Source organism: Aspergillus candidus, assembly GCF_002847045.1.
Source record: "Aspergillus candidus strain CBS 102.13 unplaced genomic scaffold BDW47scaffold_4, whole genome shotgun sequence".
Lineage (NCBI taxonomy): Eukaryota > Fungi > Ascomycota > Eurotiomycetes > Eurotiales > Aspergillaceae > Aspergillus > Aspergillus candidus.
In genome coordinates, this window is record NW_020194009.1 from 625491 (window position 1) to 647551 (window position 22061).

Below are 22061 nucleotides of genomic sequence, written 5' to 3' on the forward strand. Positions count from 1 at the left end.
GCGTTTTTCGTTGAGGTGAATGAGCCGATAGCTGAAGACTCATGTTCATGAGATGATTGCTGGTTGAACATTGGCTACGGTATGCAGGTCACAGAGATATCCCGAGTACGAAGTATAGAATAGCTCGATCTATTCTTGGTTCTCGCGTGTCTGTCCGAGATTGCTCCTGGGATTGAATCCTTAGATCCTTCGGTTCGCTGTCTATATCGTATATCAGCTATAAAAAGTCAAGTATGGTCTCCGTTTAGCAATGGATGATATGCGGTATATACCTCAACTAGTAGTCGAAGATGCTCAAGTAACAGTATAAAATATGAAGTATACATGTAGTCCCTCCTCGATCAGCATCTACTACTCTACCACGATACCGTCCACACTTGGGGCAACCCATATCCCGTGCTTCAACAAACGCCGTCCATAGATGTGTATGTACCTATATATATATACTCATGCTAGAAGAATAAGTTAATCTATTCAACATCATCCAGCGACGGATCCGGCTCCCACTCAAATCTCTTCTTCGCCTCCTCATCATCTTCATCATCATCCCCACCATCACCATCCTTAGCATCGCCCCCATCCCCCTGCTTAACCATTGTAAACACCACCACCAAATACACCACCCCCGTATCGCGATCCTTCAACACATACCGCAAATAGTTATTCACCTCGTCAATATACGGTAATCCATTGAGCGTGATTCCAGGCAATCGTAACGTGAAATCTATTCCAGTCAGCCACATCTCACCCTATCCCTCCTCCACCCCAAGTAAAACAAAACAAAGCAAGAAAGAAAAGAGAAACCAACCACTGAACCCCAGATACGGATTTCCAAAATCAACCCAGTACGCCCTCCCAGGCTGGAACACAAACTCCTTCCGCACAGGCTCGTCCTGGAAGAAGCGTCTGCGTTCGCTTGCCGTATCGGGGATGCAGAGGCCGCGCCGCACGGGCACGCCGTCGTCTTCGGCGCCTTCTTCGACGATTCGTGCGGTAGGTTTCTCTGGGTTCGAACCGCTCGTGTCGCTATCGTGTTTTGTGCGCAATCCCCCGATTAAAAACTGGTTCCAGGTCGCGAGCGCAGGACTGTACAGGTAGGGTTTGTCGGCGTAGGCGTCGCCGTCGAGGGACGGGTCGATGGCCCATTTCATGAGGCGTAAGCCTGCCCCGAACCCTGGAGGAAGTCGATCGCGCACGGGATGGTCAAAGTCGTTGCCGAAAAGGAGGGCGTTGCCGTCGACGGGGTGTTTGAAGATGATGCTGAAGGAGATGCTGTAGGCGTCGTTTTCGTGCGAGGGATGCTTGAAGTAGGCGTTGCTAGAGGGGGAGTTTTCGGGGTAGCCTGTTTTATTTTCTTAGCTTGGCTGGTCCTTGTTCTGTGTTTTGAGGGGAGAGGATCGTACCATTGTAGTTTTGTATGCGCACGCAGAGGTCCACGAGCGCTTGGTCGCTTTCAATGTGCAGGGGCGTATCCTGGTTGACGGGGACTGTCTGGTGCGATTTGGGGTCGTAGGAGGGGCCGGCGGTGACATGGAGGCGGTATTGAGGGGATTGGGATTCTGTGGGCATTTTTTACAAGATTGTAATGTTGGAAGATTGGTGGGATGAGATTGCTGCTCAACGCGATGACGATTATGCGATGATTTTAATGTTGTTCGATCGACCGACGTCATCGCTGATCAACCAGATCCGTGGGTCGCTGCGGAACTGGTTGTCCATGGTCGGGGATTTAATTACTGGATGTATGAATTGAGTTAAAATTTAATCATTATTTTGAGATAGTTCGTCGTCGGTTAGTTTGTCGATAATAGTGTAGAAGATCTAGGCATACCAATCGTTAACAGTATCTGTTGAAGACAGCACAGGTCCAGATCTCTTGCCTGGCACGCTTTCCATTTTATGCCATTGCCCTGATCGAATAGATGGTCAACTAGCATGGCCAAGCCATAACCCTGCAATTGTGATGTCAATACTTCTGTAGACATAAATCCATTAACTTCTCCGCAGTCACCGCAAGATCTTGTCGGTGCTTCCACGATCTTCCACATCCATATTGAACGTGCGAGAGACAGCAATATCCTTGCTACCAACACACGGATCCACACTGCTGTTTTGCACGCTATGCAGCTGGTATGAGTGTTGCGCGCTGCCTCCATCAGGCCGGAAACGGTTCCCCCACGACTCGTACGTGCTCAATTTCCCACTGGGCGGGTTCGACGAAGGGGGCCCCAACTGTGGCAGATACACCCTCAGCAACTGCTTGAGTCGCATCGAGCAGGCACAGATGATCCCCAGGTTGACCTCCACCACGGACCATATCCCCAGGATGGCTTCCGTGTAGGAGACGTCGGGGTCTTTGCTGAGCTTGATGACGTATGGGAGGCGGGCGATCGAGCAGACGGTCACACTGGCACGGTCGGGGTCAGCGGGTTATCTAAATCAAGGGCCGAGATGGAGCAGAGGAAAGCATACGCGGAGCCCAAAGTCAACAGACAGCCGGCGGTGATCTTCTTCTTCCGGGAAAAATGGAGATTCATGATCGTGGGGAGAGGCAGGATCATGACCGCGAAGTCGGACGCAATGTTCAACGCCGCTTGCGACAGCGCCACGTTCTGGAGACATTCGATGGTCCCGTCTTTCAACGGACTACAGGGGCCGCCCGTGATAACGCACAACGTCAAAGTGTAGGCGAAGATCATGACGGCGACGCTCACCACTGCGGCACGGTATGCGAATGCAGGGTTGATGCGGTATAGGACGGACAAGATGGCCATCTTGGTGATGCAGGGACAAACAATATAGCTCAGGGTATTGGGGAGGAGAGCCTGCGTCAGTTAGTAGCTCTCCGACTATATTCAGTTGATAAGTGTCTTGCCTGGTTGAATTTCATGAGGCTGAGCAGAGATACATCCCACGTGTGCTTGCCCCAGCCATAACCCATCACTACCACCAGTTAGTCAATGAGCTTTGTGACGGATCACAGGAAGACAAACACTCATGCATAGACACAAAATAATACACAGACACGCCGTACGAGATCGTCACGGTGACTACCCAAGTGAACAGTTAGCCCTAAGTGTTGGTTTTGCCCACCATGCCACCTACCCAAATCCATCTCGATCTTCTTGATCAGCTTGACGGCCTGGAAATAGCGAAGCGCCAGCACAACCGTTGCCAGAAAAATGGTAATGCCAAACGCAATGAACGTCCCGATCTGCAGAGAATTGTACGGCGAATCGAACTGCGGCACCTGCCCGGCCGGCGGAGGCATGCCCGGCGTGGTCGCAAGATCCGGGGTCTCCATGGTCGCGAGATACAGCAGTTTTTCGCGCACGGTAACGAGAGTGGAACGCTGTGGAGGCAGATCGAAACAGACACCTTCCTGAGATCGATGATCGAGGTGGGCATTTCCCCCTTCTAAATCTTTTACCCACCGTGAAATCTCCCGATGCCGATCTTCCTGTCATTTTACATGTCCTATGCCCAGAACTCGCAGACTGACACAAAATGTGTTTTCCCCGAGTCCAGGATCTGGCTCCAACCGTTGAAATGCGCGCAATTAGCCACTAGCCTGGTTATAATCCTTGGTAGGATCATGACTAGGCTTGGTTCGGCTAGGATGCCGTTAGTGACCTGACGATGCGGCGACGGATCCTCTCGCGACCAGGAAACCGCACAAGCCAAGGACGCCACTCCTGTCACTAGACACGCTGGTGCCAGAGTTGAAGATGTCAGTTTCATATGATCCCGACTGCGGGTTCTTTCCCCTGGCCAATCTGTCAGAGGGGATAGATTGCTCCTGTTGCACGACCACCCCGCCCAATCACGATTCCTCGAGCAGAATCAGAAGTGTGAAAGTATCAGAGCTGCAAGAGTATCAGAGCTCTGAGATATTCAGCATTCACCCCACGGAACGGTTCCGACGAAATGAGTTTCCTCTTCGGGCGTAAGCCCGCGGTACAGCCCGTTTCAGGAGACCGGGTGCTTCCGCTGCATTTCTTCGAGAACAGCCCGTTGGTCCAGGGGAATAACATGGCCGTGTCGCTTGTTTTCGACGCGGTGCTGGATCCGGGAAGATTGCGAGCGTCCCTCGAGGGTTTGGTCAGGCAGGATGGTTGGCAGCGCCTGGGCGGGCGACTGAGGAAGAATGTAGGTCCCTTTTCCTATCTGCGAGCATCGTATGCAATTCTCACGCTGGGTATAGGCTGCGGGCAAGATCGAATGGCACATTCCAGCGGAATTCTCCGCGGAAAGACCTGCCATCTCCTTCGCCCACGTTGACCATGGTATGCCGGCAGCTTCTCATCCGGCAGCCTCTCGGATCCCGAAACCCCAGCCAGTGCCGGCCATTGTCGGGGACCCCGACGAATTGGAGACTCTAGCATGGGAACCCGGCTACAAGCCTGGTGGAATCAGCGACTATCTCACGTCTGACCGGCCTGTTTTGGGACTGCGCGTCCATTCCTTCACGGACAAGACCATTGCCGTCCTGCAGTGGCAGCATGTCGCCTTCGATGCCCTGGGCTTGCAGTATGTTGTCGAAGGCTGGAGCGCCATGCTCTGGGGCAGGTCCGAGGACATCCCCGTCCCATGCAAGGTTGACACGGACCCGTTCGACGCGCTGGCTCAAGGCTCTCGTCCCGCCACAGAAGAGCATCTTCTTGCAGACCGGAGAGTAGGTCTGGGAGGCATGCTCAAGTGGGGACTCGGGTATGGGTTTGACATGCTGGTGCGAGCCAAGGAGAACCGCATGGTCTGTGTTCCTGAAAATTTTTGGCGCCCGCAAATGGAAAAGGCTTTAGAGGAGCTTCGTGCCGAGGCAGTCGCCCAGGGTGAAGACGTCTCGAAAGTTTTTTTGACCGAGAATGATGTTTTGACGGCATGGATTCTGCGCTGCGTTGTGGGCCAGATGGAGATGGCTCCCAACAGGACGGTGTGTTCTTTCCCCATCCCCTGTTTTTTGTCCAGTCTTTCATATTTCTCTCGCTGTCGTTGCTCGCCCTTCTGACATCCTCCAGGTTGCAGCATCCCTCGCCATGTCCCTCCGCAAAGCCTTCGAAGGCGACCTGATCCCTGCCTCCGCCGAGCACCCCTACGTGGGCAACGCATTCGGCTGGGCCAACGTCCTAGTCACAGCAGGCGACATCACCTCCAAGCCACTGAGCTGGCTCGCGCGACAAGTCCGGAAGGCGATCAATGAGCAAGGCACGCGCGCCCAACACGAAGCATATTACGCGCTCGTGCGCAAGGGAGCCGGCCTGCCGATCGTCATCTTCGGAGATGGCGGCATGGCGCAGATTGGCTTCTCTAATTGGAATAAGGCGGGGTTGTTTGATTTGGATTTCTCGCCTGCGCGTGTGGACCTCGATGGTAAGAGTGATGGTGGTGGTGGTGGTGGGCCGTGTAGGCCGTCGTATGTTCAAGAGAATCATGGGCCGATTAAACCTGCGGATGGTTTCTTTATCTTTGGAAAGGATGAGAGGGGCAATTATTGGACTTCGGCGTGTAAGGTTCAGGGACAATGGGGGAAGTTTCAAGCGCAGTTGAATAAGGATTTTGAGGTGGAGACTTAGTTGGGATGTCTTTACTCGTTTGTTTATATATTAATAATCTTTAATGTATATGAAATATTCAGTGTGAACAGCAGGGAGCTTCTATCAGTGTTCGAGTGTCTATTCTTGAATTTTTATCTTGAGTACAGTAAACACAAACCCATATATTTGTTTATACTGTGATACTAAATATAGCATGCGGTACTCCTATCATTTTGTTACGTTTCACTTCTGTATAATGAATATATCCATGTTGACACTGGTTCAAAATATACTCTCAAATAACATGACCACTAAACCAACATGTACCCCAGAAGTGCTGAGATATAGAGGTCACGCCAAACAAGCTCAGTCATCGATATATAATTTCTAATATACTTACACAACAAGTTATACAAACGAAATGAGTATATGCGAGTGTATCAGAGATCCGCAGGATCCGACGGCAAGATAGTTCCATCATCACTCCCAGTCATCTCGTCAGTCAAAATCCCGATCCCACTATCCAATCGTCGACGGTGTTTCCCCCGGCCCATCTCCACATCCACGAACCGGGTCGCGCTGACGGGCGTAAGAGGATCGCTCCCCGCAGTGGGACTAGATTGCAGCTCGTCCGACTTCATCTCCCAGTTTGCGGCACGCGCCCGGGCACTCCGACGCTGGTTGCTGATAGTCTCTTTCATGTATGCGAAGGATCGCGCTTGGTCCGCGGCCCACCGGTCGAGAAGATGATCCCTTGCATCCGTCTCCATGCGCAACTGGTCTTCCAGGCCTGCGTTGTGGCGGTGGAGCTTTGCGGTTTCGGCTTGGGCTGCTTCCAGCTGGGTGGTGAGCTCGGAGACCCGCACGTTCATGCGTCCAATCTCCTGGTCGCTGTGGAGCTGTTGGGCTGTGCGCTGCTCTAAAGTCTCCATCGCCGTGTGATGATCCTTCTCGAGCTGCTCCGTTTGGGCGGTCAGGTCGCAGGCACGGATGCGGTTCTGCTCGACAGTCTCCTCCAGCTGTTGAATGTGTGCTTCACGTTCTGCCATGGTGGTCTCGGCAGTAACCGCCCGCTGTTCCAAGCGGCAGACCTCTTTCTTGTGCATGTCGTTGGAGACGCGCTTGTCCTCTTCAAGCTCTGTCACAAGCGACTCCAGACCTTTGACTTCGTCGCGATATTTCTGGAGCGCCTCATTCAGCCGCTCGATCCCAACGGCTTGCTCCCGGCCTTCGCGCTCGAGCTCCTGCATGCGCATGCGGGTGTGCAGCATGTCCCCGGCCGATGTGGCGGTGGACTCCTCGAGCTCGCAGATCTTCCGCGACGCGGTCTCGTATCGCGCGAGCAAGTCGTCGAACTGTCCGCGCAACGCCCGTTCCCGATCGATAGACCCCTCGCGGAGGCATCGCTCGTCATCGAGGCTCTCTACGAGCACCTCAACTCGTTTCACCAATGCTCCAAGCGTGGCGTTGCCGTCTTGTAGGCCACCTGGGGTTTCTCCAGGAATTGCGCGCTCCAGACCGAGACGGGCCGTCCGGAAGCGGTCCCGCATCTCGGCGATCATGTCCTGTGCGCTATCCCCGGAGAATCCCATATTAGCGATTCCCTCTTTGACTGAATCCAGGGCCGACGCAGCATCGGATGCCCGGGAAAGAGCCTCCGTTAAAGTAGGCACGATGGAATCAAGAAACTCCGGTGGGGGGGACGGCTGCTGGAGATGACGCGCAATTTGGGTTCCATTCAAGGCCGATAGACGCGAGCGACAGGCTTCAAACAGATTGCGTTTCTCCTTCTTGGCAGATTCTAGGTCAAGGGACAGCGTCAGAAGCTCCGCGTCCTGCGTGTAATTAGGCGAGGGCTGATCACGAAGAGAATAATCGTCAGGGGTGGGAAGCTGGAGACCATCAATTCCACGCATATCTGGGGAGTCGGACACAAGCATGGTTCCTTCAAATGCAGAGTCGTTGACGAGGACAGTGTCTGTCTCGCTCGGTGTCGTCGCTCGTTGATCGTAGTTTCGGGCGGAGGAAAAGGAGATCTCCTCCCTCAGACGGGTGTTCTCCGATTGTAGATGCTCGATTTGCGCCCGAGGAAGCATCCACGTTGTGTCTTCACCCGCCGATTGACTGTCTGGCGTATCTCGAGTCTGCTGCGCCCGCGCGAGGTCTTGCTTGAGGGAGTCCCTTTCCTGCCGCAGGGCCTGCACCATCTTCTCATACTGGGCCGCCTCCCTCTTCTCCCGTTCTATATGGTTGATTTCCTCACTGAGTCCGACTCTTCTAATTCGGCGCTGCGTCCTCGGGGTCAATATCTGCCGCAGCGGCGCAAACTGCACCACTCTGTCCGGCGAGAAACCGTCACCGGGCGCGAGGGGATCCAGCCAGCGACGGGAGCGCAGCAGGGGAGTCGAGCGTCGTCGACTAGGGGTCCGCGGACCAGCTCCCTCGTCCATAGATTCGTCGAACGACGTCCGATGCAGGGCTGGAGTGAGGCCCGTAGACATGTCCGGCCCATCGTGGACTTGAGGGCCGAGATCAGAGAAACGGACCCTCTTGGAAGTCCGACGAGGGGTTCGACGGGGGGTTTGGATCCCAGCCGTCTGGCCCGTATCCCCATTAGACTCCGTATACGAGCTGTGACGCCGTTTCTGGCGGGTTTGTCTAGTCTTCATGGTCTGAGATGGAGGGGTAGAAGGGGGATGGGATGATCGGTTAAAAAATCGCGGAAGAGATCCCACGGTTGGAGAGAGATCGTCCACGGGGTTAATTTATAACGTCCCCAAACAAACCCCGTCGATCATGTTTAGCCTCCAGTGGCGCGAGATCAATAAATAACAGAATTTGAGACATCTGAATCCCTGATGGAGCTTCAGGCAGGACACTGTGGGGGTTTATTATGAATTTTCCCAAAGGGGAAATGCTCGGCCTGGGGCCACGCGTGACGCGTCCAATCAGAATGCGCGATCCGGCAAGGGTAAACATGGCCTCAGGCAGCAGCACAGCTGCCTGGCCACTAGCATTGGTTGCGCGTCGGAATGGTTTGATATTTACAGAGTGGATGGAAAGTGTCAGAATAGTCAGTTATATCAATTGATACATGTCGACCAGGCATCCATAGACAGAACCAAAGAATGAGTGTCGATCCCGATAAGCATAGCTGCCTATCGCTATCGCTTATCTTATCGGGGCTTGGCCATGACGCAGCGGTCGCCTCAGGCCGCCCTGGTCACGCGACATCAGGCCAACACATCTATCAACTTCGAAATCGTCGTCTTCACAGGTTTGGATTCCCTCCAACAAATGCGATCCAAGATACTCACACTCATTGTGTCTACAGCTGGATCGTAATGAGTTGTCCTGACGGAATCATCCCTTGCGCCGCGTGACATCCGTCCAGACTCCTGTAGCATTCCCCAAGTGGGCCCCCCCTGAACGGTGATGACAAGAGCCAATTCCCCCGAAGCATCACCGATGTTGCCTTTTCCAGGTGCTCCGTCTTCATCGTGGGCTCGGTTTCGAGAGAGACTGGTCTCTCCTTTTAGGGGCGCTGACCCTCGAGTGTTCATCGCATTCTGGCTGTTTGGTGGGTGGAGCGAACTTGATGTCTCCCATATCTATCAACAATGGAAGCCGGGCTAACACTTCGTCAACAGGTGTGATCAACAATGTGCTTTATGTGATTATCCTCGCGGCCGCCCTGGACTTGGTGGGTCCCCAAGTCCCCAAGGGTGTCGTGCTCCTCGCCGATATCGTCCCCGGGTTTACCATGAAGTTGGTGGCCCCGTACTTCATTCATGTGGTGCCCTACTCGGTGCGAACTATACTTTTCGTCGTGATCTCCGCGATGGGGATGCTGCTCGTGGCGCTCACTCCGGAGTACGTGGAGGGACAGTCTATTGCCCCGAAAATGGCGGGCATCGTCCTGGCGAGTTTGAGTAGCGGCGGTGGGGAGATGAGCTTCTTGGGCTTGACACACTACTATGGACCGTTCAGTCTGGCTGCCTGGGGCAGCGGGACGGGGGCAGCGGGCTTGGTCGGGGCCGCCGCGTACACGCTGGCTACGACCTCTATGGGCCTGCCAGTTCAAAAGGCATTACTTGCATCGGCGTTTCTCCCGTCTATCATGCTGGTTAGCTTCTTCGTGATCTTGCCACGATCGTCTCGGAATGCCCTGGCTACTAGCCAGGGCAGCTATCGTCCTGTCGGGCAGCGCGATCGACATGCCGACGATGCGGGGGACATTCCGGATGAGGAGGACAGCTTTCTCGGCTCCTCGATGCTCTCGACTCCCAGTTCAAAGGCCAGCAGTGCAAGCCGTGGAGCGGCTCTGTGGCAAGAAGTCAAGGCGAACCTGCAGCGGGTCCAGGGGCTCTTCATTCCATTGTAAGTATGTCATCCAGAATAGCCGGTTCCCCGCTAACGGCACGCAGCATGGTCCCTCTCTTGCTGGTATACATCGCAGAGTACACGATCAACCAAGGGGTCGCGCCCACGCTGCTCTTTCCCCTCCAAGAGACCCCATTCCAGCGCTTCCGCTCCTTCTACCCGGCCTACAACGCCACTTACCAAATCGGGGTATTCATCTCCCGGTCGTCGATTCCATTCTTTCGCGTCCACAACATCTACCTGCCCTCCCTTCTCCAGGTCCTCAACCTGCTGATCCTAACCCTCCACGCGCTGTTCGACTTCATCCCCAGTGTCTACCTGGTCTTCGCAATCATATTCTGGGAGGGTCTGCTGGGCGGCCTCGTCTACGTCAACACGTTCGCTGAAATTGGGGATCGTGTGCCCAAAGAAGACCGCGAGTTCTCTCTGGGTGCCACGACGGTCAGCGATTCCGCGGGGATCTGCATTGCGGGGTTCATTAGTATGGTGTTTGAGGTGTGGCTTTGCGACTGGCAGGTGGGCCAGGGCCGGGATTACTGTCGAAAAGTATAATCTCGAGCTTGAATCCGCCGACTGTATAGATATGCTTGTACTATTCCTGTTAAATTCATTCAGTGTCATTTCACAATTACATAAGACAAATTTCACAGCATCCACGATGTCGCCATTTGCGGATCGGGGGACGATAACACATTTGAGAGGCTACTGCTGCCGCTTGGCCATTCACGTCAACGAGATATCAAAATATGACATCGAGAGCTTCGGATTGATCAGCTTGTTCATCGGCTCACTCCTTCCATTTTTCACTCGCACTATGACTATCACCTACGTGTTACATATAGTCCCATCCAAACTTCGGACAGAACCATGATTGGGCGCTAACCCGCCGGGATGTTTCACCATTAATAGATAATATGAGGACCATAGCGCCTTTTATGGATGGAGACCATCAGGCAGGATTCGTTCCCTCTATCACTCCCTACCCGCGCGCTTTTGTCACAATGAGCCTTTGTTGGTTTGATCAACACTGAGTGCCAGATTCACCCGAGTTTCATCATGAAACTCTCTGCTCTTATACAGGCTAACGCAGTGCTCCTATCAGCAACATGTCACCAGGATGATGATATGATGATAACCCTCAGATGATATTTGAAAAGCCTATAACCAGTCTCTCTGGGCATCGTTCACTCATGAGTGAGCTATGACTTATGGTTATCACTGACGATGATCATTGGGATATTTCCATCGTTTCCCTGGCCTTTGTTCGACAGCACAGCCTTTCACCGGCACATTCATCCTTTCTTCCTCTATCACTTCTATGAATATAGAGATATATAAGGGACCCAATTCAGGACCCGGGTCTTGTTCATGCTCTTTCAAGCTTTCTTCCTGGCAAGGCCTCCACGCGTTCTTTCTACTCCTCTTTCCTGACTCTTTCCCCACGCGTGATCGATCCCCGATCTTCATTTCCAATCGTGTCAAGGGACAGAATGTTAGTCCAGTCTCTACTGTTGATCGCCTGTCTAGGATTTGGGGCGTTCTCAGCCCCCACTGCCCCCCCGGAGACCCATCAACGTCGGTCCTTCAAGGTGGAAAGCATTCTGCGCGATAACGACATTCAAGGCCCTATCGCTCTACGCCAGGCCTACCGAAAGTATGGAATCAATCCGATAGACCTTGGGGTTGAGCTTCCCGATTTCGAACCGGTTGTCGTGAAGAACGCCGTTGCTAACAAGAACATCTCCGAGCCCGAGGCGGCCGGCGCCGTCAGTGCCGCCTCCGTTCAGGAAGACGCCGCATTTGTCTCGCCCGTGATCGTCGGCGGCCAGAAGATCATGATGAATTTTGATACGGGCTCCGCTGACTTGTACGTATAACCAACTCCCCTCGTAAACTGTTCGAGCTGACAGGATTCGCAGCTGGGTGATGAACCCCAATGTGGCGGGCATCGACCTGGCCGGCCGTGAAGTGTTCAATGTCTCCAATTCAACCACGTTCCAGAAAATGGACGAGGCGACCTTCAGAATCAGCTACGGTGACCGATCTTATGCATGGGGCTACGTCGGCACCGATACCGTCGACATCGGCGGCGCCGTTGTATCGGGCCAGGCCATTGGGATTCCTACGACCGTGTCCAGCTCCTTCCTCGAGGACACCCACTACAACGGACTGGCGGGGTTTGCCTTCTCGACAGTCAGCACCATGCGGCCTCGCCAGCAGAAGAATTTTCTGGAGAATCTAGCCAAGGATCTCGACGAGCCTGTGCTGACCGCCTCTCTCAAGCCCAAGGCCGTCGGCGAGTACGAGTTCGGCTTCGTCGACCCCGACAAGTACCGCGGTGAGCTCGTCAATATCACCGTTGACCCGTCCAATGGCTTTTGGCAGGTCCCGTCCCTCCACTACAAGATCGGGAACGGCACGCTGATCAAGCGCGACAACGCCACCCCTGCCATCGCTGACACAGGCACGACGCTCATGCTTCTCGACAACGAGGTCGTCAAGGCCTACTACGCCCAGGTCCCCAATGCTGTCCACCTCTTCAATGTTGGCGGGTATGCCTACCCTTGCAATCAAACGCTACCCGATCTGTCCGTCGGCTTTGGTGACAGCCACCTGGCTTACCTCCCGGGCGAGCTTCTGGGGTATTCGCAGATCGGCACCAACCAGACCACCGGTGAACCGGGTACGTTCTCTTCCTCATTCATTCTTTTTTTTTTCTTTTTTTTCTTCTTCGCAGTGAGGTACTAGAAATATATATACTAACACAAATCCAGTTTGTTTCGGGGGCGTACAATCAAACCAGGGAAGCAAAATGCAAATCTTGGGTGATGTCTTCCTGAAGGCATTCTACGTGGTGTTTGACCTGCGTGGGCCTTCGATCGCGATTGCTACGCCTCACTGATCTGGCCCATGTGCTATGTGTATTTCTTGGATATTCATAATTGGCATACGGCGTGTTGATTTGATGGATATGGGAGTATGTTTGTAATGCTCGGATGGCAGGATTCGTGTGTCTATTCTCTACAAGTGGTGTTGGATTTGAATGATAGGCGATTGGTATTTTGAGCGTAAATGGTCGATGAATGTCTGTCTGTGGAGGACACCAAATTTGAGAAGTTTCAAAGGATGAAGTGTTTCACAGAATCTTGAAAAATTGAAGTCAATATCATTATCTCATTAATAACCACATTGTCGCGTAGAAGCTAGCATGTCTAAACTATAGAACAAAGTCCACTCTAAAACAAAACATTCCCCACCATTAATCAAATCACGCCTACCATCACGCCCACCGTCAACAAAGAAAAAAAAAAAAAGAATGAAAGAATGAATGAATGGAAATTACAGATCAGTACTCTCCAACGAAGCCTGGATCTCCCGAATAAGCCGCTTCGCGCGCACCTCGCGTTTGCCGTTTCCCCTCATGAGACCCCCCTGGTCGTTGGGCTCGTACAGCGCGTCCAGGAGTCCCGCGAAGAGCTTATCGCCAAGGACTCCTCGTCTAGCCTGGGTGAGAATCCCCGTGTAGCCTGGTCCGCCGAGGAGGGTGTTCTCGATCTTTTCGAGTCGGTTCCAGCTGATGTTGATGAGGCATTCGAGTTGGAGGGCCGGGTGGCTGTCGAGGTTGAAGCCGTCTAGGCGGAGGCCTACGAGCGTGGCGGGAACGACAGGGCTGGACTGTGTGACAGCGGCGTGGATGGGGGTGAACAGGTCGTCGAAGGATTGGAGGATGTAAGTGTAGCAGAAGAGGATTGATAGAACGGTGGGGATGTCGAGGGGGGTGGAGGGGGAAGCGAACGAGGGTGACGCCGAGGACAGTCGTGAGAAGTTCTGGTAGGCGGACGAGCCACCAGTGCTAAGTGTAGGCGAGCACGGCCATTCCGTGGCGGTGTCAAAGTTATCGCCGCAGGAGGATGCGCGAAAGCGCCGGAGGACGGAGAGGAAGTCCTGGCAGTGCCGGAGGGTCTGCCCAAACGATGGCCCCGGGGCTGTTGACTCGCTGCTGCGGGCCTCGCAGAGGAGCCTCTCGTTGAACCTGGCGAGCTCCTGGGCGCAGGTCTGGCTGTCACGCTGGTGGTCGGAGTGGGAGTAATTCCTGGCTCGCTTTGAGGTGGAGCCTGCAATGAGATGCGTAGGACGGTACTCGACGTCCATGGCGAGTTTATCACAGCTGTGATGTGCAACCGTCGCGGTAGAAGGACGCTGCAGATCCGGATCGTGGACCCATGTGGGTTTGTCCAGGCTGACATCGTCGTCGTCCACCCCATTCTTGTCGATACTGATACTTGTATATGTCATGAAGACACTTGGATCAGTAGGCATTGAAGGCATGTCAATAGTCCCCGCAATATCTCAGACGCTCAGGTGAGCAGGGAGAATGGTGTGCAGAACGGAGGGGCTGGCTTATGTTAGTCTTGGAAAGCGCGATTAGGCTGTAACATGCCATTCTAGAATGGGGTTTGGAAGACTCTTCGCCCTCCACACTGGCGCATTGACGTCAATCCCCGGGCGATCTCCTTCCGCTTGAAGTGATTATTAGCCTGAAGATACGACACCAGGCCTTCGCACGGGGCACTACCGACCAAGTGTCGGCTGTTCGTCGGCTTCACGCTCGATGCAGGCCAACGATCACCTCGTGACCCACCTATTTCAATTCCGTCGATTATCCGTGCCCTGGCCGTAATATACCTGCCGTGATGAGAGACCCTTATTCACGGGATAAAGTTGACGCCCTAGCCCTATATTAGTTGGCCCCGGCTGGAATGCGGGGATCCCTGTGCTAATTGGGCAATCCAGTCCTATAGTGGAATGGAATTTGAAAGTCACTCGGACTGGGAGCCAATCGACATCGCTAGCCGAATACGGACCTGAAGAAGCGGCCGTCGCAGGGGAAATGATGATGTGCACGGATGGGGCAACCGTCGGACCGATGGACCATCTGGAAGTCGCGCTGACCCCTGGGCATATGGACGCCGAATCCAATCCCTGCAATCCCACCATCACCCCATATTCTCCCCCAGAATGCCATGCTAGGTGATGCTCGGGCCAAGGTACTGGCCTTATCTCCCGGGGATGATAATAAAATAACGCAGTCAACGGCAGTCGTTCCCGCTAGACCCAAGAAGATACTATGACTCTTCTGGGCTGCCGTGAGTAACCCCCCTTCGTTGCGACATATGTACCCTTGGAGAGTGTAGACTTTGGGTTGCCGCGATGTCCATGGGAATTGTTTTGCTTATGAATTGAAGGTGCTTGGCCACTATGTTTGGTACTTCGGCCCATCTTCCCTTGCCACAACACAGTCCTGAATCCCTGAACAGAAACGGTCACTCGTGCAGGGCTGGGGTGGATGGGTTCATATGCATCTCACCGTAACCGTGTTTCTGATTATCCCTGTAGTCTTCCACAATGAGGAAATGGCTATTAATCCCAACACTGTCTGGTCAGGTGCTGAACTAGGTGACGATGGTGAATTGTGAGCAAGATCAGTCGAGAGACATCGTGACCACGGTCAAGTCGCATCCCATGACTCTGCTGTTCCTTCCAATTTTCTTTTTTTTTTCCGGTGTATAAATGGGAGATGGTCCACAGTCATCACATGTAAGACATGCTCTGGTCCCAGCACCGGCTTGGTCATCTATACCATATGCACATATAAGTATTCCGCCGGGGTCCATTGACCCTCCAGGCTATATTCCACCCGTAGGAGCAGATGACTATTGACTGCCCCGCCTTCTTCAAGCCAGACAATCCTGTTTTTGAGGGCCTCCCCAGCCATTCTTTTGATCCCAATGCAATTTTTCGAGTCATGCAAACGATGCTGCTTGGTGGAGCAGTGGGGCCTACACTCTTGGTGAGGCGACGCATTCAAGTAGCCACTACCACTAGACCACAAAGGATATCGTGGCAATCGTGGGCTTCCCAAGTAGTGCTATCTTCCTTGCGACAAGAGGGTTTTGTCTCTGGGCATTGTGAGTCATCTAGTCAACATGAGCAAGTAACCATGGGCACCTTGGCAAGTTTCGACTCGGCTAATGTAGGAAATCTCAGTCCTTTCGGGGCTAGCAATGATGCTGCGTTTCGGCCAGCTCCTCCGGTGAAATTGAGGTGTGGTTGCGTCACTGGTTGCCCAAATCATCACGCAGGTCTGTATCTTGATCGTGCCATATACGCCGTTCCAAAAACTTCCAGGGGCTAGAGATTCAATGCCCTACCCTCTGGTTTTGGTCAGAGGGTCTTCCCCAACCAGTCGTCATGATGCGGGGTATGTTGATAGCTGCATTTGGGATATAGTGGTTGAATTTACGAGGCAAGAACTACTCTACTGCCTGATAGAGACACCAAACAGCCCAAAGTGGTGAAGATGATGAAACAGATGAACAAAGCAGTGGTGATTATGTCGCCCAGCATAGTCAGGTGACCCGCTTCCAACAGGCTCATATTAACCCAAATTCCCAAACGGATGAGATGATTCCTATTATACTGATAATTAGTGCGGGACTTCATTCCCGTCCAGCTTTAATAAACAGTGTGAATGAAATCGAATCGGCAGAGGACAGGGGAGGATCCTAACCACTCCCGCCGCCCTCTCGTAGGAGTAGAATCGGCTATGGGCCCGTAAGGACAGGGAAAGAAACAAAAAGCCAGGTAGACATATGAAAGAGAGGATTATTCTAGTCAACTAGGCTCTGGTCATGCTCCGTGCTCATGCTTTGGGTCGTATACAATAGTTCACAACAGATGCAATCTCAATTATATGTGTGTTTGGACTGAGCCCAAGTGTTTTAACTAGAGAATCGTAAATCAGGCCAAAAAGTAGAACAACAACATTAAACTCTCGTCACGTAGTCCCTGGGTCGTAGGTTTACTGCGAGACCTATAAGATGAGCATATAATTGTGACAAGCCCAAATCCTTTCAACCGATAGTCGTCTTTTCCCCGAGTTACAGCGGGGCGACCTTACGTGTCTAATGGCACACTGAATTTGGGAAGAACAATCGGAGTGTTTCTCACCTAGCTGCCGCGAAAATCATAATACTCTATTCAGGCTATTCAAAATAACTCTTACTAGACTAGAGCCACTAGATAACTTGTCCATAGAAAGATGAGTATATACTCGTTTACCAAAATGGCCCTTGAAACTAGTAGGGCTCTCTCTGGGCGATATGGCCAACGCTGGGTATCAAATTCACACTACCCGGGTGCAAGGGACCCTAAACACAAAAAAGACCCATTACACTTGCAGGCTCATTAGCAATCCACATCTTCATAGCAATACGGACCAATGTATAAAACACATACCGGCTTCAATGAGACCTGCCAAACTGTAGACTGCTAAGATATACACTCCAGAAGAGAGAAAGCATCGAACACATCATTGAAAGCGGGATAGACGGGTTTTGCAAATCCGTGCCGTGCCCTTGTGGTATGATCCGTGCCACGAAGAATGCTAGCAAAGGTGAAACACAGAGAAAATTGTAGAAAATGATCCAACGTATACTAATGTTTTCACATGCATAGATCCCCCAGAAGTACTCTCGCTTGTCGCCCCCTTCTTCTAGTTCGGTCTTTTTTTTGGGAAGGGACTTTAGCATCTCATTGGAATGAGACCTCCGCTGGTTACATTTGTGGTGGAGGTGATATGGTCGTGGTTTGTGACATGCGTAAAATTTGCACCAGAATGCATGTTCACTTATTGGGGGAATGTTGTCTATCGGTCTTGGCAGATACTCATATTCGGTGTTCCTGTGGCTAGGGAACGCATTCTTGGTTTTGGGTGCGAAAAGGTGGTCATCGAACTTCTCGAACTGTTTTTATATATTCAGCCGAAAATCTCAGAGAGCAAAGCAAGCGCAAGTGGTTACCTCGTAAAACTCGCAATGGTTGTACCTCCAAACACTGAACCAGCTTCGCATCATACCTCTTAGGCGGAAATATTCTTCTCTCAAAGTGCCGAAAAAGGTATTATGGTTCGAACTGCTCACGCGAATCTGTGCGAGCCTATAGTTGTGGCCACTTTTAACGACCAAGAGGACGCGGTGCTGGGTGAGACTCATGTCAAAGTTACTGGTCTGGGGTCCCGGTAGTCGATGATGAATTGAAGGATCCGATGATGAGCCAAGTGCCTGCTTAATTCCATGACCCTGATGAGGTGCCTGGTTAGAGATTTCATTATTTGAAGCGCTACTAGGGAGCGAGTCAGATCGAATTTGGGTCACTGGAGGAGGTTGCAAATCTTCACATGCGGTAGTGCCTGTGGGAAGACTTCTAATTATAGACTGAAGGCGTTTGGCAAATGTTTTTGGCACTTCTGCCCATCGCTCTTCACCACATTCCTGCATCACTGATCAGAGCTCAGTCTTGTGCAGGAGCGGAGATAAACAAATACTCACACACTTCCATCGTAACCGTGTTTCTGATTCTTCCAGTGGTCTCTGACAGGGAGGAAATGGCCACCAATCCCAATGCTCCCCGGTCCAGCGCTCAACTAAATACTGATAGGGACTGATAAACTTGACGAATCGAGAACTTCCATGGCCAATGTCAAATCGAACCTCAAGGGGATTCACGTGCTGCAGATCCGAGACAAGGTTATGCAAATTATAACGCACAGTATCGCCACAGCGCCTGTCGTCTTGATCAGTCCATTGTGTCACCAGATCCCGAAGCCGAGAGTACAACGAGGGATGGACAAATTCTTGGAGCCGGCGACGAAACATTTGGTAGGCGACGCTTTCCAAAATGAAGCTCTTCACTTGGTCCAACTGCGGTAAAGATCCCTCATATGGCTCATCTTCGCCGGCTTCCTCTGCCACGGAGTCTTGATCACTATCCTCGTCATCACGATTGAGTACTGTTGTTGCTTCATTTGTTGGAAGAAATGGGCCAGTCCCGCGTAAACTTTGAAGATAATTTTCCACTCTCTTTTCACGGACTGCGCGGTCTTTCACTGATGCGGTCCCATCTACTGCCTCTGGAACGAGAAGTCTAGTAACATGCTCTCTGCCGATGGGTGTCATGGCAAAGAGTTCCTGGGTAATCATCCTTGAATAAGAACTTACAAATCTCCTAAAGTTTTGGTGCAATTCACTGTGGATGTCCACCTTGAGATTGTTCGCGAAGTGTTTCAGCAACCTCCGAAAGTTGTTTCGCATCCTCTCAAATCCAATCCGTTGTTCTGATATGCCGACTAAGAGGAGCGAGAACAGAGTGCCATCGTCAAAAAGCAAGGTTGCAAACTCGCGAACGAGCAGCAAATTTATTTCCCGTCCTCTTGATTCCAACGAAGTGGCGCTGGGGTGGGAGACCGAGGCAGAAAAAACTGAGTCATTTTCAGTGGCTGAATCCGAGCCCTCCTCTCGAGTCTCTATTAATGAGTCCAGAATAACCACCATCTGCATTTGTAGCTCTTTTGCTTCCTCCCATTGTCCTTCGTTCATGCGCTGATATGCGAGCATGTTCATAGTAAGCAGAGGTCTGGAATGTTTGAGCTCTAGCACTTCATCGTGAGTGTTCATTACTCGTGTCTCTATATCCTTTCGGATCCGAGTGTTGGCGTAATCCGACCCTAGCTCGTGCATGCTGGTCCCTATCACCTGGATCAGGTGCTCTTTCGCCACCTTGCATTCTCCCTGTAGTACGTACACCGATGTGAGGTTGTTCATACTCTGTAGAGTATCGAGATGATCCGGTCCCAGTGCTTGCTTTCTGATCTCTATCACCTGTAACAGCAGCTGTTCTGTCGCCGTCCATTCTTCTTGGCTCATGTATAGAGATGCGAGGTTATCCATACCCAGCAGAGTGCTGGGATGTTCTGGCCCCAGGACCTGTCTTCTGATCTGTATCACCTGCATCAGCAGTTGTTTGGCCGCCGTCCAGTTTCCTTGGCTCATATATAGAGAAGCGAGGTTATCCATGCTAAGCAGAGCGTTGGGATGTTCTGGCCCTAGGATCTGCTTGCTGGTTTGTACCACCAGTGTCAGGAGCTCTTCGGCCTCTTTGATTTGTGTTTGGTTCCAGTGTGAAGATGTGACAGCAGTCATAGTAGGTAGAGGACCAGAACGCTCTGGTCCTAGCAACTGCTTGCTCGTGTTCATTACCAGAGTCAGAAGCTCTTCTGCTTCCTTCAGTTGCCCTAGATGTGAGTATGTAGATGCGAGATGGCTCGCAGTAGTCAGAGTGAAAGGATGCTCTGATCCTAGAACCTGCTTGCTAGTCTCCATCACATGCTCTTGTAACTCTTGGGCTTCATTCCATCGGCCCTCGAGACTGTATGATAGTGCCAGGACTTGGGAACTATTGAGTGTCTGCTCATCCCTTACGCCAAATAATTTCGTTCTGGTGGAGAAAGCTTCCCCTGCCAATTTTGTGCTATCAGCGTAAGTTCCTCGGGTCATCGCAAACGATGCTGCTTCATGCAGTAAAGATGCCCATTGTCCTAAAGAGGCTTCTGCGTTCGGGCGTTGTGCAGCCGCGCATAGCACGTGAGCAAATAGCGATTCGCACCTTGACGAGTTTCTCAAACGCCCCGCTGGAAAGTTGCTCCAAAGTATTCGGATAAAACGCTCCTTATATTCTTCAAATTGCCCGTTGTCTTCCAGCCAATTCTGTGTGGTCCCTTGAACAAGCCGATGCATCCCAAACTTTGATCCATCTGCGCTGACGGATATCATTGAGTATTTTTCCAACAGCGAGATGTCATTTTCAAGGATATCAAGCCCACTAGGTTCACTTGCGCTCGCCTCTCCATCTCCGCCATTGTTTGCCCTATCTTTGTCGTAGGTAGGCAAATCTCTGATGTTTAACCCTGTCCCCTTCTGACGAAAAACGTAACCAGGAATTCCATCTGCGTCGAAGAAACTCATAACACATAACAAATCTGCCGCTGACGGCTGCATTTCTCGTACATGGTTAAATAACAGTTGCCAGGTGGTAGAAACTTTGTTATACCCAGGGATCAATTCAAGATACCGTGGGACTGACAGGTTTGGCGATTCACGATTGACATAGGCTGCCGCTTGCGTAATCGCCAGCGGCATGAAATCCAGGGCCGTCACAAGCTGGATAACCTCTTCTCTGTCAGCTTGCACATTACATTTCTTCTCAAACAGTGCTATCGCTTGGTCGTTATTCATCGGTGCAACATGAAGAACATTGCTATCCTCCACCATCGATGTCACCCCTCTGTTCCGGGTTGTGATAACAATTGGGCCTTTCAAACCCTCACAGAAATACGACCAGAATGATTTCCCTGGCAGGCCGCTAGAGTTAACGCCGAGGTCATCAACATCTGCTGGTCGGATGTTACGGAGGAATTCGCCATCGTCCAAATTGTCGAGAACTAGGACCCACTTTCCATTTCTCTCATCTTGAAGCCAGGCATGAAGGAGTTCGCAGATATCTGCTTTCGGGTTCTGCCTGCCGGGGATCTTAAGCCTATTTGCAATATCCCGGCAACCCCGCTCGAACCTGCCAGCATCTCTTGCAGGGACCCAGAATACCGACGTCTCGGGCGATCGGTCTCGTATGCTGTAGGTGTATTCGGCGGCCAGCTGCGTTTTTCTGGAAACCTGTCAGCAACGGGCAGCCGGTCGACTATGCTAAACTCGCCCGACTCCGCCAGGGCCGATAAGCGCTATTCTCGACCCGGGCACATCACCTCTCCTATGAAGCTGGTTGAGTAGCGTGTCCCGACCCACAAAGTCTGGATTGCGCGGATACGGGACGATTGATACAGGACGCGATGGGGTTTCTTCGTGTCTCTCTAGGCGGAACGGGCTTATTAGTCAATTTGTTTTCAACAGAAGGTAGCGGCCTCTTGATACCTACCCTGGGGAGGATGGACATATTTTTGAAATACCACAGGCATGATGCTTCACGGGATAGAAAAGGATGAAAAAAGGAACTAGACGACAAGATATGGTGTATTCCAGCCTCTTGATGAGCTGACATATATGCTGCGCGGTCGAACAAGCGTCTCAGGTGATAAGCACCCCTGTTGATGCGTCACACCAGTTGCTCAGGGCATCTCATTGGTAGGAGACTCAAATTCATAAATATTCCTCGCGCCGGGTAGATAATGTGATGAGGGGCAAGACCCACCAACCCCAGGGCCAAATATCACACGAATTACATCGGAGTACTGAT

General features: G+C 52.1%; 9 protein-coding genes across 9 annotated transcripts; 3 read left to right on the plus strand and 6 right to left on the minus strand.

Moving 5' to 3' along the window:
- Positions 1-470: 470 nt before the first annotated feature.
- Positions 471-1569, minus strand: BDW47DRAFT_122676 (DUF1769 domain-containing protein; the record flags this gene model as incomplete). The annotated part of the gene is made up of 3 exons (XM_024815892.1): positions 471-724; positions 809-1342; positions 1404-1569. The coding sequence occupies 3 exons, from the start codon at positions 1567-1569 to the stop codon at positions 471-473; spliced, it is 954 nt and encodes a 317-aa protein (XP_024675651.1).
- Positions 1570-1713: 144 nt separating this feature from the next.
- Positions 1714-3493, minus strand: BDW47DRAFT_99445 (uncharacterized protein). Its single transcript, XM_024820882.1, has 5 exons — positions 3106-3493; positions 2994-3050; positions 2876-2943; positions 2473-2825; positions 1714-2407 (listed from the first exon to the last, which is right to left on the minus strand). Exons 1-5 carry the CDS (start codon positions 3302-3304, stop codon positions 2008-2010), a joined length of 1077 nt encoding a protein of 358 aa, XP_024675652.1. The 5' UTR covers positions 3305-3493; the 3' UTR covers positions 1714-2007.
- A 1-nt stretch (position 3494) lies between these two features.
- On the plus strand, positions 3495-5648 carry BDW47DRAFT_99453 (uncharacterized protein). Its single transcript, XM_024820883.1, has 3 exons — positions 3495-4149; positions 4205-4933; positions 5019-5648. Exons 1-3 carry the CDS (start codon positions 3928-3930, stop codon positions 5571-5573), a joined length of 1506 nt encoding a protein of 501 aa, XP_024675653.1. The 5' UTR covers positions 3495-3927; the 3' UTR covers positions 5574-5648.
- Positions 5649-5798: 150 nt separating this feature from the next.
- On the minus strand, positions 5799-8275 carry BDW47DRAFT_99454 (uncharacterized protein). Its single transcript, XM_024820884.1, has one exon. The coding sequence runs from the start codon at positions 8201-8203 to the stop codon at positions 5975-5977; it is 2229 nt and encodes a 742-aa protein (XP_024675654.1). The 5' UTR covers positions 8204-8275; the 3' UTR covers positions 5799-5974.
- A 572-nt stretch (positions 8276-8847) lies between these two features.
- On the plus strand, positions 8848-10674 carry BDW47DRAFT_99456 (battenin family protein). Its single transcript, XM_024820885.1, has 3 exons — positions 8848-9114; positions 9185-9914; positions 9962-10674. The coding sequence occupies exons 1-3, from the start codon at positions 8970-8972 to the stop codon at positions 10467-10469; spliced, it is 1383 nt and encodes a 460-aa protein (XP_024675655.1). The 5' UTR covers positions 8848-8969; the 3' UTR covers positions 10470-10674.
- Positions 10675-11407: 733 nt separating this feature from the next.
- Positions 11408-12819, plus strand: BDW47DRAFT_122681 (pepsin-like aspartic protease; the record flags this gene model as incomplete). The annotated part of the gene is made up of 3 exons (XM_024815893.1): positions 11408-11784; positions 11837-12600; positions 12692-12819. 3 exons carry the CDS (start codon positions 11408-11410, stop codon positions 12817-12819), a joined length of 1269 nt encoding a protein of 422 aa, XP_024675656.1.
- Positions 12820-13256: 437 nt separating this feature from the next.
- On the minus strand, positions 13257-14213 carry BDW47DRAFT_122682 (uncharacterized protein; the record flags this gene model as incomplete). The annotated part of the gene is made up of 1 exon (XM_024815894.1): positions 13257-14213. The coding sequence occupies one exon, from the start codon at positions 14211-14213 to the stop codon at positions 13257-13259; it is 957 nt and encodes a 318-aa protein (XP_024675657.1).
- A 2890-nt stretch (positions 14214-17103) lies between these two features.
- Positions 17104-21170, minus strand: BDW47DRAFT_56831 (uncharacterized protein). The gene is made up of 4 exons (XM_024819338.1): positions 18308-21170; positions 17780-18250; positions 17217-17722; positions 17104-17153 (listed from the first exon to the last, which is right to left on the minus strand). Exons 1-3 carry the CDS (start codon positions 21083-21085, stop codon positions 17222-17224), a joined length of 3750 nt encoding a protein of 1249 aa, XP_024675658.1. The 5' UTR covers positions 21086-21170; the 3' UTR covers positions 17104-17153; positions 17217-17221.
- BDW47DRAFT_56830 (uncharacterized protein) lies at positions 21171-21873 on the minus strand. Its single transcript, XM_024819337.1, has 3 exons — positions 21744-21873; positions 21574-21678; positions 21171-21476 (listed from the first exon to the last, which is right to left on the minus strand). The coding sequence occupies exons 1-3, from the start codon at positions 21781-21783 to the stop codon at positions 21256-21258; spliced, it is 366 nt and encodes a 121-aa protein (XP_024675659.1). The 5' UTR covers positions 21784-21873; the 3' UTR covers positions 21171-21255.
- Positions 21874-22061: the final 188 nt, after the last annotated feature.

Excerpts from the sequence above, each read along its gene's own strand:
- BDW47DRAFT_99445 (XM_024820882.1), bottom strand. The coding sequence starts at position 3,304 with ATGGAGACCCCGGATCTTGCGACCACGCCGGGCATGCCTCCGCCGGCC. Across the intron at positions 2,944-2,993 it reads TTTTGTGTCTATGCATGAGT|TGATGGGTTATGGCTGGGGC; the intron begins GTTTGTCTTCCT and ends AACTGGTGGTAG. Across the intron at positions 2,826-2,875 it reads GCCTCATGAAATTCAACCAG|GCTCTCCTCCCCAATACCCT; the intron begins GCAAGACACTTA and ends TAACTGACGCAG.
- BDW47DRAFT_99453 (XM_024820883.1), top strand. The coding sequence starts at position 3,928 with ATGAGTTTCCTCTTCGGGCGTAAGCCCGCGGTACAGCCCGTTTCAGGA. Across the intron at positions 4,150-4,204 it reads GCGGGCGACTGAGGAAGAAT|GCTGCGGGCAAGATCGAATG; the intron begins GTAGGTCCCTTT and ends CGCTGGGTATAG. Across the intron at positions 4,934-5,018 it reads AGATGGCTCCCAACAGGACG|GTTGCAGCATCCCTCGCCAT; the intron begins GTGTGTTCTTTC and ends GACATCCTCCAG.
- BDW47DRAFT_99454 (XM_024820884.1), bottom strand. The coding sequence starts at position 8,203 with ATGAAGACTAGACAAACCCGCCAGAAACGGCGTCACAGCTCGTATACG.
- BDW47DRAFT_99456 (XM_024820885.1), top strand. The coding sequence starts at position 8,970 with ATGACAAGAGCCAATTCCCCCGAAGCATCACCGATGTTGCCTTTTCCA. Across the intron at positions 9,115-9,184 it reads CATCGCATTCTGGCTGTTTG|GTGTGATCAACAATGTGCTT; the intron begins GTGGGTGGAGCG and ends CTTCGTCAACAG. Across the intron at positions 9,915-9,961 it reads CAGGGGCTCTTCATTCCATT|CATGGTCCCTCTCTTGCTGG; the intron begins GTAAGTATGTCA and ends AACGGCACGCAG.
- BDW47DRAFT_56831 (XM_024819338.1), bottom strand. The coding sequence starts at position 21,085 with ATGGTGGAGGATAGCAATGTTCTTCATGTTGCACCGATGAATAACGAC. Across the intron at positions 18,251-18,307 it reads CACGGTTACGATGGAAGTGT|GAATGTGGTGAAGAGCGATG; the intron begins GTGAGTATTTGT and ends TCAGTGATGCAG. Across the intron at positions 17,723-17,779 it reads ACCATTGCGAGTTTTACGAG|TTCGAGAAGTTCGATGACCA; the intron begins GTAACCACTTGC and ends ATATAAAAACAG.
- BDW47DRAFT_56830 (XM_024819337.1), bottom strand. The coding sequence starts at position 21,783 with ATGCCTGTGGTATTTCAAAAATATGTCCATCCTCCCCAGG. Across the intron at positions 21,679-21,743 it reads ATATGTCCATCCTCCCCAGG|AGAGACACGAAGAAACCCCA; the intron begins GTAGGTATCAAG and ends CGTTCCGCCTAG. Across the intron at positions 21,477-21,573 it reads CAACCAGCTTCATAGGAGAG|AAAAACGCAGCTGGCCGCCG; the intron begins GTGATGTGCCCG and ends ACAGGTTTCCAG.